Source organism: Lacerta agilis, chromosome 1 (assembly GCF_009819535.1).
Source record: "Lacerta agilis isolate rLacAgi1 chromosome 1, rLacAgi1.pri, whole genome shotgun sequence".
NCBI lineage: Eukaryota > Metazoa > Chordata > Lepidosauria > Squamata > Lacertidae > Lacerta > Lacerta agilis.
Genome location: NC_046312.1, coordinates 70,130,656 through 70,146,715, shown reverse-complemented (window position 1 = coordinate 70,146,715; position 16,060 = coordinate 70,130,656). Strand labels below are relative to the sequence as shown.

General features: G+C 41.7%; 1 protein-coding gene and 1 long non-coding RNA gene across 6 annotated transcripts in view; one reads left to right on the top strand and one right to left on the bottom strand.

Annotated features, from left to right (window-relative positions):
• The window catches only part of LOC117049150, a 42,815-nt gene that overhangs the window by 10,021 nt on the left and 16,734 nt on the right, over nt 1–16,060 (bottom strand). Inside the window, exons 1-2 of one of the 2 annotated variants that reach the window (XR_004426921.1) lie at nt 2,736–2,862; nt 65–238 (exon numbers count right to left, since the gene is read on the bottom strand). This is a non-coding gene — a long non-coding RNA (uncharacterized LOC117049150). Of the gene's footprint in view, nt 1–64; nt 239–2,735; nt 2,863–16,060 lie in introns of those variants that run through there. The other variant, XR_004426922.1, reaches the window with a different exon arrangement.
• The window catches only part of USH1C (USH1 protein network component harmonin), a 52,904-nt gene that overhangs the window by 22,751 nt on the left and 14,093 nt on the right, over nt 1–16,060 (top strand). For 2 of the 4 annotated variants that reach the window (XM_033153812.1, XM_033153826.1), the window contains exons 5-15: nt 766–874; nt 964–988; nt 2,389–2,446; nt 2,870–2,973; nt 3,592–3,676; nt 4,217–4,276; nt 4,618–4,674; nt 7,098–7,240; nt 8,690–8,755; nt 11,285–11,409; nt 12,717–12,793. In XM_033153812.1, the coding sequence (XP_033009703.1) occupies nt 766–874; nt 964–988; nt 2,389–2,446; nt 2,870–2,973; nt 3,592–3,676; nt 4,217–4,276; nt 4,618–4,674; nt 7,098–7,240; nt 8,690–8,755; nt 11,285–11,409; nt 12,717–12,793 (909 nt within the window). Of the gene's footprint in view, nt 1–765; nt 875–963; nt 989–2,388; nt 2,447–2,869; nt 2,974–3,591; nt 3,677–4,216; nt 4,277–4,617; nt 4,675–7,097; nt 7,241–8,689; nt 8,756–11,284; nt 11,410–12,716; nt 12,794–14,681; nt 14,732–16,060 lie in introns of all 4 variants that reach the window. The other 2 variants (XM_033153818.1, XM_033153835.1) reach the window with 2 other exon arrangements.

Here is a 16,060-nt window from a genome sequence, read left to right as displayed (position 1 = left end):
CAAAGTAGACAAAGGATACAGTCCATCCCAGAATCAGCTTTGATGTGTGATCCAAAAACTGTACCTTCAATGGCTTGGATCGTGAGTTGCTCTTCTATTTATAGGACTTTTTCTCTTAATGAAATTCACTCTGATCCTGCTGGCAGATAGTGGAAGGGAGACAATTTTCACCAATTCCTCCTTTCCCCCCAACATCCTCAGGGTCACCTCTCATGGTGCTTCAGATGGTCCTCCAACCCTGTAGAGAAGATATTTTGGAGGTCACATGTGGAAAGGGGAATTAGTGAGCATCACCTCTCTAAGTGGATTCCGTTCACTCAGAGTTAGAATCTGAGCTGATACACATAAAATAGCTGAAAGAAATAAAGGATTGCTGGACAAAGCAATAATGTACTTCTCAACAAGAGAGCATATATAGGCTGCTCAGATGTGATCGAGCAGCTGCATAAAACTTGAAAGTTGTCATTTGCCCATTCCCAAAGATGTGTTCCATTAATTTCACAGCAGGATATGTCTCATTTCTACACAAAAAAGCCTTCTTTCAAATGGATTGTCAATTTGAAATTGTTTGTTCCTTCTGAAACACACTTTATAAAATACTGTTTTCACAGAATCTTGGAAGTGTAGAGTTGAGAGTGATCACAAGGGTCATCTAGTTCAACTCTCTGCAATGCAGCAATCTTTTGTCCAACATGGGGCTCGGACCAATGACCCCAACTGAGCTATCTCAGTTTCCATCTCTTTCTCTTTCTTTTTTAAACTAAGGTCGGAGATGAGATTGTTCGAATAAATGGATACTCCATTTCTTCATGTACTCATGAAGAAGTGATTAATCTTATTCGCACAAAGAAAATTGTGTCTATAAAAGTGAGACGTGAGTAGAACATTGTTTTGATATTTTGCTAAAATTCCCATACTTTAGTGCTATTGTGGCAACTGACAGTAAACTTTATTTCATTGCAGATGTTGGCATGATACCTGTGAAAAGGTAATTGTCTTTTGGCTAAATGTATATTTTATATACAATATGGAATGTATCTAATAATTTACAGTGGTATCTCGAGTTACAAATGCCTCAGGTTACAAACTCTGCTAACCTCGAAGAGTTACCTCGAGTTGAGAACTTTGCCCCAGGATGAGAACCGAAATTGTGTGCTGGCAGAGCAGCGGCAGCAAGAGGCCCCATTAGCAAAAGCACGCCTCTAGTTAAGAACAGTTTCAAGTTTAGAACGGACCTCCAGAACGAATTAAGTTCATATCTAGAGGTACCACTCTGTACACTGCTTCTGTAATTTCCTCTGCTTAGTAACATCACATTTTGAAAACTGAAAACTACACAGTTTTGTTTTCTTGCCATCCATCTTTCTCAGGATACAATGTAGTACACCTCGGGGGGGGGGGAGTCAAACAGCTGCGTTAGCAGCACTGAAATGACCTCCCTAGGGCACAAGCCTGGGCAGTGCATATGGAGGTCTTGGGCTGCCAAGGTAACAAGACCCCTCTCTGGGCCTCACTGATGTGGTCCGAAGGAAAGCAGAGCAATACATTTGGCACTAGCTTGGCTGCAGGAATTGTCAGAAGGAGGTGTACAAGTTGCCATCCAACCATCTTAGGGACTCAACTCTGGATTTGTAGAGGGAGGAGAAAAGGCTAAGCAGTAAACCCTATACAACACATACAAAAACTACCTTCTTGACTGTTGGACCCACTATTGGTCTCATCTTCTCAATCTGCCAAAGCCTGTCTTTGCATGCAGTGCAACTCCCTAACTCACTGAGGGTTTGAGACCCTTCAGCTACCTTCACCTGGTTTAGCTGTCAGTCAAAGCTGTTTCCCGGGGTGTGGCCGCTGTTGCATGCTGACAGCTTCTAGGAGCAACTGGTGAGAGTTGAGTGCAGGGTGGGGGACCAAAGGTGAACAAACTACCCCAGAAGGAACACACTGTGTCCTGCACAGAGGTACTACACAGCTTTATTTCAATGGGATTTAGCACATACAAGTCTATGTTGAATTGTAGCCATTCGCCTTACCTGAGGTTTTTTGCTTTTAAAAAGCCATTATGCTCCTAAAGTGCTTTTATTAAAATTATTTGTGACCAAAGTTCAATCAACACAATCTTACTTGACCAGTATATACAGGTAAATTAACAGCTAGCATTTGACTCTGTATATTGGGGATCATATTGCTTACAGCCAAACAAGTATTAGCTATCCAAAGCCTTTTAAAATCATCAACAGCCAGCTGACAGAAAACTGTTTAAACATCCCAACTGCTGCACAGCAAGAGGAATTTAGGTTGCAACCCAACATCAAGAGGTGTGGTATGAAAGCATCCACAGTGCTTTACTTATTTCAGCATCTTTTCTTTGTCCACTTATATATTTTCTAGTTCTACTGATGAGCCTCTCAAGTGGCAGTTTGTGGACCAATTTGTATCAGATCCTGGGGTAAGAATTAAGAAAATAACTTTTGCTGCAAATTTTAAAGTCTGTGCTCTTTATCAAATTTTGCATTGGACCTATTTATAGTGTATATATTTATATAAATACTATATTTATATACAGTATAGTGTTTTGGGCACTGTACAAAATTGTTTGGTTTACATTAAGCACATTTGGAATGGGATGACTGTATGAATTATATATTTCCAAAGCACTTTTGGATATAGGCACATGGAGAATTGAGTTCATTATATGATAATGCTGAGTATGTGTAAACCTATCAACAATAACTTACGTATTTCCTTCTGTATCCCCCGATGCTTTGTGAAACTTTATCTAGACTTTGATGGTGAGCAAAAAATCAGCACGCCTTTTTAGCTAGTGGACTTCAGTGTCAGAAACTCTGTTGCCCTCATTTTTGCATTTTAGGAAGGTAAAAGCAGTGTTGCAGGTCTTGCATCATCTGGAGGAAAAAACCACAAAGAAAAGAAAGTTTTCATTAGCTTGATTGGTACAAAGGGCATGGGATGCAGGTGAGCTGTCATTTATTTATCATCACTCATTTCGCCTGGAAAAATATAATGGACGTGATCTAGCTGAAATTAAGAAGGGTTTAACTGCGACTGGATCGTAAGTTAAATGTATTTATGCAAACGATAGTGTTCAGAACCAGATATAAGCTGCTGCACACATCACTTGTCCATTATTGGGCAAAGCTGCAATTCTTTTCACCTTTGGGTAAGGTGTATTGATGGTAGGCCTCTCTTTACTGAATCACTGTGCAAAGAATTGTTCATTACCAATAATTAATGAGGCCGCAAAATCAATTGATTCTATCCTCTTCTCATATGGACTAAGGCATGTCTCGATTTCTTTTATACAGTACTTCTTTGGCATGCTGATAAAAGTTGTGCCATGTCTGATTGTGCAACAGTGTTGACTGTGATAGAATATTAGTGTCAGTGGGTTGTTACAGATCCTGTGACACCAATAGAGCTTAAATGAGGTACATTTGCTGTACATCTGATCCAATGTATTCTCATCAATCTGAAAGTAACCAGGTTATTTACAGTACTTGGTTATTTGACCATGATTGTTTACTTGCATTATTTCATTGCATAATGTCATTTTGTTTTCATTGTTTATTCCAGCATTTCCAGTGGTCCCACACAAAAACCAGGCATTTTCATAAGTAATGTTAAACCACATTCTCTGTCTGCAGAAGTAGGGTTAGAGGTAAGTGTAATGTTGATGAAACCATCTGGTTCCATGATAGCTCCATGCTGTCCCCTCTGCCAACAGAAGGCATCTATTATTAGAGGAAAGGGGAGAGAAAAAATTTTGAGAGTTCTCTATTGTCCTCACATCTTCAATCCACTCCAGAGTGTCCTTCAGTCCCCCAGAGCAGAATTTGGGACATACAGAGGTCTGCAACAAAACGTGAACCAAGAATTGCCCTCTTCCCTGTACTATGGATGGATGCCTCCCATCAACAGAGGGGACAGCAATGGTTATTGTCCATGATGAGTCTTATGTTGAAATGGCCATGTTAAAGGAAACAAAATCAGTGTTGTCTTCCAGACACCAATGCAAAGTGAATAAATTCAATAAAATTGAAAGATTAAAAATATCCCAATGTTTATCTTAATCTTCAAATTAGTTGTTCTGAAGTGGTCTCATCTTATTCATTTTTCTGAAACAACTGGTTTGAGAACTGAAGCCTGTGTGAGAACTCTGCTGAAGCGTCAAGTATTTTGTTTGTTTCCTTGCTTTCAGGTTGGTGATCAGATTGTTGAAGTAAATGGAATGGACTTTTCTAATGTGGATCACAAAGAGGTAATGAAAAAGGGCCAAGTTGTCCTATTCTTATAAATTGAAAATGGACATTTTACACTAACTTTTAAATCGATCCGTTTCACAACTCTCAGATTTTTAGGATACAGCCAACAAATATTGGAGTATAGTTTAAAATGTTTGAATCCAGACACTGCTGTCACTACAAAGTCATCCGCATTGTTTTAACTGTCCTGCTCTTAGAATGAGATTCAGTCAGCATCATTACCAGGTGGAGAGGGTGCCACTGCAGTTGTGCTGTGTACACCTTTGCAGCTAGACAAAGACATTCGTGTAAATATATAATCCTTTCCTCTCGCCCCCCACCACCACCATTTTTTCAGGCTGTGAAGGTGTTGAAAAGCAGTCAAACCCTGACTATCACGGTTGTAACTGGAGCTGTGAGTATGAATATCATCAGCAAAGACCCTGTGAAAATCTAGAAAGCCACTGTATTCACACTGATTCTCAAAGTACATGTGCTAGCCAGACACTGGGGGTGGGAGACATATACTCAATTCAAGTATAATCTAGATCATGAGTAGGCAAACTAAGGCCTGGGGGCCGGATCCGGCCCACTCGTCTTCTAAATCCAGCCCACGGACGGTCTGGGAATCAGTGTGTTTTTACATAAGTAGAATGTGTCCTTTTGTTTAAAATGCATCTCTGGTATATTTGTGGGGCCTGCCTGGTGTTTTTACATGAGTAGAATGTGTGCTTTTATATAAAATGCATCTCTTGGTTATTTGTGGGGTATAGGAATCCGTTCACCCCCCCCCCCCGAAAACAAATAGTCTGGCCCCCCCACATGGTCTGAGGTACAGTGAACCAGTTTGCTGACCCCTGATCTAGATTCAATTGGTTGTTTGGGGCTTAAGTAGAATCATAGAATCATAGAGTTGGAAGAGACCACAAGGGCCATCTAGTCCAACCCCCTGCCAAGCAGGAAGCACCACCAAAGCATTCCTGACAGATGGCTGTCAAGCCTCTGCTTAAAGACCTCCAAAGAAGGAGACTCCACCACACTCCTTGGTGTGGTGTGGTTTAAACAAGTAGTTTAAATAATTTATGAACATCTGAATGTCATCTTTCAGATACATCAGCAGTTCACTGATAAGTTCCTCTGAACTGGTTGTATTTTGTTGTGCATATTATTTTGTTCATTTTGTGGCAGGTGAAAATATTTTAGAACCTCAAATAAGCCTTGAATGTTCAAGGGAGAGTTAGAAATCCTTCCAGGGGGCAACCTATTTACCCCATAGTTCTCTTTTACTCCTGTACATGGAACCACAGGGAAAGCAGCCATGAAAAATGGTTTTCTGTAGCTACCCAAATAAGACATTCCCTGTTTGTTACAACGATCATGTATGAATGCAGTGTGTCTGCACCACAGCCCACAAGGGTGCACAGCTCTGCAAGTGACTTAATCAATTTCACTAACGTTAATCGTGTTTCAAGGTAGTACAGTAGCAGCTCTCCCATCAAGCATGACACTGTGCTTAGACTGATTTTCAGCTACAATTTTTGACCCGTTCTTTCAAATGAATAAAGGGGAAAAATAAGATAGCAGTGTGATTAACCCAGTTCCTAAAATACATTCCCATTCCCCTCACAACACAGTCAGAATGCTTTTATAACCAGCTACGAATAACACCTCTTGATGCTGTATTCAAACCATTCAGTGTGAAAATATGCAGTTACAAGAAGATAGAGGTAGGCTACCACTTCTGAAATACTGTAATGACAGTGTCAAGCACAATGCTAAAGTGAAAAAGCATGGCATTTCATGTATCTAAAATAGACTTATAATCAGACATATATAAATCTGAGTTTCACACTAATAATCTGAATTTCATATTTCTCATAATGAAATCACCTCCAAAAAAAGGACTTTTGTATTCACTTAAAAAAAATTAAAACAGGTTTTACATTCCTACTGGTGGCTAGATAGATGATAGATAGATAGATGATAGATAGATCTTTTTTATAAGATTTTCAAATCTAATTTGTAAAATTTCTTACCAATCAATAACTACAAACAACAAAATAGCTCTTTTTTATACATCTGCTAGATAAAAGCAACCATTTTCATTGCCTAGGGGGGAAATTATTGTCAATGTGTGTTACCTGGCAGATATTCAAAGGGAGAAGAATTCTATACAAATTTGCTAACAAAACTTAATTCAGTGGCGTCACTGGGGGGGCGGTGGGGGCAGGCTGCCCCGGGCTCCAGGAGATGGGGGTGACACTTGGCAGCCCCTCCCACTACTCCCCAAGCCAAGCCCTGCCGCCCGGCACCCCGCCTGGGCCAGCGCTGCTGTTCCGCGGCGATCTTGAGAGCCGCCGAGTGCGATCGGCGAGCTGCCCATCGCACTCGGCGGCTGTCAAGATTGCCGCGGAAGTAGCTGCGCCGGCCGAGATGCCGTGAGCATGTGCTGGGCGGGGCTTGGCTCACTCGGCTGGCGAACCTTCTCCCTTCCTGCTGCTGAGCGCTGGGCGGAGCAGCAGAGGGGAGAGGGGAGGCAGGCCAGCAGCAAGGTAGCGTCATGCTGAGGCCCCTCGCTGGCCCGCTCACCCCTCCCCTCCGCTGCTCTGCCCATAGCTCAGCAGCAGGAAGGAAGAGCGTGTGCCGGCCGAGCGAGCTGAGCCCTGCCCGGTGCATGCGTCATTCGTTCTGACACGTGCATCATGCCGTCATGACGCACAACGCATGCATCAGAACACATGCATGCTGCGGGGCGATGCCCTGCTCCTGGGGGTGCCTCCCGTTTGCCGGGCACTGTTCACCGCTGCTTAATTAACAGGGATTTGAAATAATATTTAGGGAAAGGAGCTGTTTATGACTGAAGTGGAGAAGCAGAGGGAAGAGTCTAGTCGTGAGTTGGAGCGGCAAGAACTGATGCGCCAGAAGAGGTTTGCACTGGAGACCAATAAGATCCTGAAAGAACAGCAAGAAAAGGAGAAATTGTAAGATCTTGGCGATGCATCGGGTTTGCTAAATTAACTGTGGCGTAAATGTGCTAGTGCTGAGCCTTATAGTGTGTAGGAAGCATCTTAACTAACTTTGCCTTCTTCTGGAGGCCTCTGGGCACTGCAGTGACTATCATTCTCAATTGAGATTGTTGTGGCTTCTGGGTAGTACATTAGATTTCTTGGCAGCTGGTAGATAAGAAATTTGATGTTGAACAGTGTGGTGTTAAAGGCAAAAAAAGCATAACATAGCCTTTGGGGGCGGCGGGGGGGGGGGTGGAACCCAACAACTTCAATTATCAGTATGTGTCCTGATTTACAAAGCAATACACAGGGCCAGCCAACCCATGAGGCAAGGTGAGGCTGCCATCTCAGGTGGCAGGATCCACAGGGGCAGGAGATCCAGCTTCCAAGGAAGGCATCGCCCTCTGCTGCCGCCATGATGGCAACAACAGGTGCAGTGTACACTTTGGATGAAGGATCTGCCACCTCCTCAGCAGCTGCTACCCCTCTTGGCAAAAAGGAGGCACTGCAGGTGTCCTCCCACCCTTGTTCCTTCTTCCTCCCCCCCCCCCTTGTTTCTGATGTAGAACTTCACTCACCCCTGCTTCCTTAGGCGGCGGGAGAGCGATTTTGTAGTTCACCACAAGTGGGGGGGGGGATAAAAAAAAATGGGCCAACCCTGGCAATACTATACACGTCTACTCGAAAATAATTCGACGTGACATGCTCCCCAGTAAGTGTGCACAGTTGTTATCTTCAACAACTTTCACATGAATTTTTCATGTGAAATTCAACATTTTGATGAATAAAGCCCAGACTGCAGTCTTGATCGGTCATACTACAAACGACCCTAACTACTTTAGCAAGACAGGGTATGAGCCTAACATTAGGGTGGCAACATTGTTGAGAGATGCCAGGGGAGAAATCAGGAAATCTCGCAGTTCCCATGTGCGCATCTCATATTTGAGTACGTGCTTGGAGCTTCCCGTGCTTATTAAATATTTGTGGTGGAAAGCTTGTCTTTAAAAAAGCAGTGTCAGAGGGTACCAAACAAGGCTGCTGAATTTGTGACTCATCGGAGTGTACACAGCCTGGTCTATGCATGTCAGTTCCCCTGTTCTTGCAGTTTCAGGCAGGCACCCAAAGCAAGAGGCTTAGTAAAATGCTGGTGGGCCACCAGTTATGTCTGATGGGCTATATAGGTTTACTTCAGGCATAGGCAAACTTGGCCCTCCAGATATTTTGGGACTACAACTCCCATAATCCCTAGCTAACAGGACCAGTGGTCAGGGATGATGGGAATTGTAGTCCCAAAACATCTGGAGGGCCAAGTTTGCCTATGCCTGGTTTAGCTGGTCAAAAGCATTTTCTTTCTTCGTCAAAGTTATTTTTCCATATACTGTAGTTAGGTTAAAAACTCCAAATTGTTCCCTTTTTTTGTAGGCGAAAAATGGAGATTGCACAAAAAGCTGCAGAGGAGGAGGAAAGATACCGTAAAGAAATCGAACAGTTAAGTTATCTTTTAGTTCATTTCTCTCTCTCTCTCTCTCTCTCTCACACACACACACACACCTGCATTTGGTTATTTTCCCTCTATGGTCCCTTTTTTAAAAGGATTTTATGGTTTGGGGAAAGGGTGAAGCAGGATAAATGCATTGTCATTCCACCCCTCTGTCAAAGCCCCCTACCCTGCACCACTTCAAATTGCAGAACGATAAATCACGTGTCCTCCCTTGTATAAAAACTCCCTGCACACAGAAAAACAGTATGTAAGGGAGAAGTCTTCCCTAGAATGCTTCCCCTTGACATTGGCAAGGACTGTATTGCCATGCACTCCTTCTGCCTGCAATCCAAAGTGGTACAGCACAAGAAAGCCTGTACTAGGTGCTATTTCTGAATTTGCAGCTTGACTCTCAGTTTTAAATTTATTGCAGTCTCAAATTATTGAGGCATCCAGATATCCTAAGGCTCAAAGTAGTGAAAAAAATATATACTGTTATAGTGATAAAACACATTGCTCTTGCCACATGTTCACTTTACACATTGCTTTCCAACTGATCTACACTGTTGCCCTTCTGTGTGGCAACATGAAAACGGGATCCTACATGAAATCCTAACTAATCTCAGGAAGCCGTGAAGAAAACTGGCTGAATAATGGGCTCTATTAAACTGCATTGCAAGTTAGGGTACCATGGGAATGATCATGTCCCAAATGTTAAGGTTCAGCAGTGGGGAGGTGGAGGTGGTGGGGAGGTTGGTACAATGCAAATACCCCAGCAGGATTGCTGGGGTCTTCCTGTTGCCTCTCTTCTCCTCCTCCCAGTAAGCAACATTGACTCCCTGTTGGGAAGATAGTGCAGAGGCTTAGTACCACCTGACAAGCCAATTCCATTCAGATCACTGGATCATGGATTTAATCCATGTTTAACTTACCTGGCAGCTTTATTGTTTGCTTGTTTACGTATCAGTGTAAATAGAGGGCAGGTCTCCATGGTACTTAACCTGCCACATGGCGTTTACAGTCTGAAATATAGCACAGAGGAAAACAACAGAGGAAGAGGAAGATAGTAGAGATGGGGTAAACTGGGAAGGAATATGCAGCTGTTTCAGCTGCATGTGACTTGGGTCTTACAGACTAAGTTACAGCAGGGCATGGGAACTAAGGGTGGCACCAAAAGATTTACTGGAAGCTTTACTGGAAGCAAATGTGCTGGTGCAGTTTACTCACATTGCTCGTTCTAAGATGAGATACTTATGTATAAGCCAGACTATTGGAAATATTTGGGTCCTGTTTTAACTCCAGTTCCTAAACGACCAAACAAAAACATAGAGCATGAGGCTCTATGGCTCTTTCTTGTGTATTTTACCCATAAATTATGATCAGGTTGAAATATTAACCATCTTAAAATCATGATGAAACTCATGGTCAGGTTTGCTAAAGTTATGTAATTATTGCCTTACCTACACCATTTGGTAGTGTTAAGAGTGTATTAGTTTGCACCATGTCATTCTTCTCCTGTTGCTTTTGCATATTAAGAAATATGAAAAACTGGTTTTTATGTGTGCATGTAACACTTGTGCAGCAGTTGGGGCTTTGTTTTTAAGTGGTTCCAGGGCTTGGACTCATGTCACTGGAGTTGGTCCAGGAGATCCTAAAATGTAAAGCAGGAATGGGGAATCCGTGATCCTCCAGAAGTTTTGTGAATTACATTTCATTTCATCTCTTACCTTTGGCCATGCTGGCAGATACTGATGGGAACTAAAGTCTAACAACATATACAGGACTACAGGTCTCTCATATCTGCTATACAACGTAAAAATATGAGGTAAATGGGTTCCAGAAGCTGGCCCAAAAGTAAAAGGTTAGGGTGGTTATTTTTTGTTCAGTAGCAACACTAGATCTAGCCAAAGTTAGACATTTTCAAGCTCAATTTATTTCAATAAATCTCTTCAGCTGAAATAAATAGGATTTCAGAGTACTTAACTTTGGCTGGCTCACACTCTTTATTTTAATATGCAGTTGAAAGGTCTGGATATTTTTTTAAGTGTAAGTGATGAAAGATAAAATAAGCAATCTCAAGTGTTCCCATGTAAAACTAAGCCAAACTATGGCTTAGTGTGAGCAAGCAAGCATGTTGGTACCCAGAGCAAAAATCATGGTTGCTTCACTCCTCCTCTGGTCCTTTTGTGCACTGCTTGTAACTAAGCCATGGTTTGGTCTACTATTGTATGGAAACCTAGGCTCATGGTTTCTCTTGCTTCAAACAAACCATGAACTGAAAGTGTTTTTTTTGCTTACCACTGGAGGTTTGTTTAGAGGAGATGAAAGACTAAGCTGGGTTCACACATAATGATAAATAAAACTATGGTTTAGCTCCAGGTAGTGTAGTAGGACTACTTGAAGAAGGAGAGTGGTCATGTTTTTTGCCATGTGTGCCACATGCTTGCTCAGCTATGCTTAGTCGTGCATGTGAACTGAGCCAGTCAGCCTCCATTTAAAAAAAGAAATCCAACTGAATACTTTATACTCCTTTTCAGGATAAAGGCAGAAGAGGAGAAATTTAAAAAGCAATGGGAAGAAGACTGGGGTCATAAAGAGCAATCAAAGCCTCCCAAAACTGTAGTGGCAGAAGTACACAGGCCTCCTCAACATAAACATCGAAGTAAGTAATAAAATATTCATCCAAGACAGTGTTAGAACTTTGCATCATTAACTATAACTTACAACTCTGTATTTCTCACAAAACATCTGCTTGGTGAGAAGCTAATGCCTTTGGGCTGTGGAAATGAGTGCCTGGTGTAGTCATTGATTCTTTTCCACTTGATTAAGTGTTACAGATTCAGGGGAGCTTTTAATAAGAAGGAAGATAAAAATGAACTGAGGAAGAAAAAGTAGAACTCAGTTCCACACAACACAACACATCAAAACAAGGATAAGTTCCAAGAGATCAGTACAGTTGTACGTTCGTTTTCGAACAGCTTAGTTCTTGAACGTTTTGGCTCCCGAATGCCACAAACCCAGAAGTGACTGTTCAAGTTTGTGAACTATTTTTGGAAGCCGAACGTCCGACAGGGCTTCCGCGGCTTCCGATTGGCTGCAGTAAGCTCCTGCAACCAATCAGAAGCCGTGTTTTGGTTTCTGAATGTTTTGGAAGTCAAACAGACTTCTGGAATGGACTCTGTTTGACTTCCAAGGTATGACTGTACTGGTTGCCTGACTGTTTGGACAGTCAGAATCATTATAGAATCATTTTCACTGCTGTGTTGTGACTTCTGGCTGTAATGGATGGGTGGCTGGCATCTCAATTCATTTTAGAATAGCATTGCAGAAGCCTTTCTGCCCAATGCTTCAGAGTCCAGAAGTAGAGTGTTAGTTTGCAGGACAGCACTATAATGCCCAATCCCTTTTGAATAGTATGTGTGTTTAAAAATAAGTGTTCTTGCTTGAACCATAGAGTTCATCTGATTGTTAAATATATAGCCAGTGAATCAATCAGCTTGCTCCCTTACAGATGAATCCCCCACAGCTCTCCTTCCTTATTACACCAGTGTAGCTGTCTCTATTCAGCTCTGTTTAGGTATATGTGTTCTAAAATAGCACTTGTAAAGAGGCTTCTCTCACAATTTCATTATACTGATTACAGTTTCCAATACTAGCGTAGTAACTCTAAGGCTAGGGATGGAGAGAACAAGGAAGTGATTTGCACTGAATTTAATCCTCCGCTGCCTTGGTGTATTAAAACATGAAATGGGATGATACAGAGATGTCTGTTGTCAGTAAGTCCCTTCTCTTCTTTGGCTATTGAAAGCTTCTTCAGCTTCCTCAAAAATTAAATTGGAAGAAAGCATGCCTAACTTCTTCAGGGTCTCTCCCTTTGTGTCAGTTCTTTCCAATCCATTGGCGGTGTGGAACACACAAAGTATTATCATTTCTTTTTTCCTTTGTTTCTTTCTTCCTTTGTTTCTCTAGTAGATGTAGATGAAACTGCACTTGACCATTCTGCAGCAGGTGATATGGTTGGAATGAAGTCGAAAGAGAGTCAACAGGTTTGCTGTAACACCTTGGCTTCCTATCTTGACTTTGATGCTTCCTGCACTCCTCTTCCTCCTGACAGTCAGTCTTAATGATGGACTGGACTACACCTGTCTTCCTCATCCCACAATTCTCTTCTTAGGGACACTACTTATATTAACTTGCTATGCTAGACCCATATATATAAATATGGAACAAGTAAGGAATGTCATGCATGATATTTGAGCAATACAGGAAATAATACTGGATTCGCCCAGCAAGGGATTTTTACGGGTTCTGTTTTCTAACACTGGAAACTAGAACAGTGTTCTGGGGATGGCTCAACTCATGCTGTGAGAAACCAGGAGTAAGCTAAGAAACTAGCCTGTTACTTTTTTGCTAAATGTTCATTGACCACAGTACATCAGGATGTAACACCTATAGAATCAGCAAAACAGAATTCATAAAAATGAAATAGTTTGTTAAATTAATTCTGATTCATTAAATTTGTCTGATAGTTTTTGAATGTTATAAGCTTTTCTGGGCAAAGAAAGAAGAAAAATAAAAGGGAAATTGCATTCTTAACTAGCACCCTTGGTTGTTGGTTATCTGGATGTCTAAAGGAAAGGGGAACAGATGCCACTGTGAGTGTGTGTGTGTGTGTGCGTGCGTGCATGCGTTCACAATATTAAAACACAACAAAAATTAGTGTAGCTGGTGTTGAGCTGATCTAGAACCAGTGAAAGTAAAACTGGCTAGCTGCTAACATTCATTACATATATTGCAGTTAATTGTTATATATAGTGACTAGATGAACAGAATTGTGTTGTTTCAGTAGGCATATAACTATTTCAATTTGCACACTTTGCGTTAAATAAAGTAATTTGATTATTGCACACTTCTTCTTCTTCTTCTTTGGCAATCACTCGTAGCCGAGTAAGATTGTCTTCCATAAAAATGATTTTAACAATGAGTCTGTAAGTGACTGTGGAGGCCAATTCTGGACCCACACTTCCTTCCACAGTGGGTACATTGGTTTCCAGGCGGGAGTTGATCACGGTGTGGATTTGCCAAGCGTACCTTCCTCTTAGCATGTTTCTCCCTTGCGTCCTGAGTTCGAGTGTCTTCAAAGTCCATGACATGTGCTCGCAGGCCAGTGTTTCCCAGTTGTCAGTGTTTATACTACATTTTTTAAGATTTGCCTTGAGACAGTCTTTAAATCTCTTTTGTTGACCACCAGCATTACGCTTTCCATTTTCAAGTTCGAAATAGAGTAGTTGCTTTGGAAGAATATTTTTATTGAAAATTATAGCTTAATTGTTCCTATTTACAGAAAGTTGCATGTCATGAAACAACCATCAAATCATTGTGGGCTTTTATTTATACTTGGGTTCAGAGCCTTGGTTTAACTAAATTCTACTCAGAGTACACCAATTGAAATTAATGGACCCAAATTAGCTATAGCCATTAATTTTAATGTGTCTATTCTGAATGTGAATAATGTTTAATGGAACTCTCAATGGGCATTGGGAGCACAAAGCTCCTGTGTGTGTGTTTCCTTGTTCACACAGCTCTAAACAATTGTGTTCTCTATTGATATGAGCAGTAAAGTTTTGAAAGTGGGGGAGCTTCGTGTGCACTTCTGAACCCTTGCATTGTGATCACTAGATTGAGGCACTTGAGCCAAAATGATTGTATAAATAAGTAGAACTGTGGAAAATAATGGAGTGCTTTTATTTGCCTGTTATCAATAGCTGGTTCAAAGTTAAAATAAAAGTGTGGCTAAAGATACTGCATTCTCTACAATGTGTGATCCCATTGGAGTGCCCCCCCCTTTAAACAGCTGCCTACCTCTACCTTTTTGTACTGTATATCTGTAATATATTGCTCTGTGTCATATATTTCTCCTTTACCTATTTATAGCTTTTGGGTGGTTTTATCGGTATGAAGGAAAATTTCCCACAATTCGCAAGGTACAAAGAATGTTGAGTGTGAATGTTGAGAAGGTTTGCTGTGGAAAGTGCATTCTAATCCATTCTGCATTTTTCCCAATAAATTGTACACTCATGTAAATTTATTGATGAGCATGAAATTAAGGGAAAGTTTGTTTACGTCACAGTGACTTAGATGCAAAGAAAAATGCCTTGCATGAGTTCAGGATTTGTGCCACTCCCAATACATGCAATTCCACTCCGTGCTATTTAAACATGGAGTATGCTGGAGTAATAGGGATGCAGGTGGCGCTGTGGTCTAAACCACAGAGCCTAGGGCTTGCCGATCAGAAGGTTGGCGGTTCGAATCCCTGCGACGGGGTGAGCTCCCGTTGCTCGGTCCCAGCTCCTGCCCACCTAGTAGTTCGGAAGCACGTCAAAGTGCAAGTAGATAAATAGGTACCACTCCAGTGGGAAGGTAAATGGTGTTTCCGTGTGTTGCTCTGGTTTGCCAGAAGTGGTTTAGTCATGCTGGCCACATGACCCGGAAGCTGTCTGCAGACAAACGCCAGCTCCATCAGCCTATAGAGCGAGATGAGCGCTGCAGCCCCAGAGTCATCTGCGACTGGACCTAACGGTCAGGGTTACCTTTACCTTTACCTTTATGCTGGAGTAATAGCTTTAAGAACAAAGGGTTAAAGATGTAATCTCACCCTACCCTATATTACGAGTCTATCAGTTTTATTTTCTCCCATGGGACATGCATCAGTAACTATGCACAGAATTGCAATCTATATGCATGTGCTTGGAAAGCTCAGCAGCATATTCCAGAATTGGACTGATGTACATTGGACTCTGGTCTGCAGCAGCAGCCAAACACAGTCCTGTTCTACAGCTTCCACTATGATCTGCAATGTTTGTTTGAAAAGCCTGCTTGAGCGAACTGGCTAGATTTGACAGTTTTCCTTTAAGTTCATATCAGAAATAAAATTCATATTTAATATAAGCAGAGCAGCAGTGCAAATTATTTTTAGATGTCTGTGTTGTTAGTACTGCAGTCCTGTGCATGCCTACTCAGAAGTAAGTCCTATTGAGTTCAATAGACCCGACTTCCAGATAAGTGTGTGATGTGACCTGCTTTGCACCTCCTAAACTAGCAGGCTGCCCTCAGCTACAGCGGAGACACTATCCCAATGTCAAAGTAAGATTCAGATCTAGTCCACTGTCAACCAGCTTCAAGTGACTGAAGCTGAATCATTTGTTTACAGTTGCTAAAGATACAAGACCTGATTTATGTGGCTTTTCTTTAGGAAACACAAAGCCCTGGATTTTTAACATTAATCCAATAGCTGAAAGGCAGTTTTTGCTTGT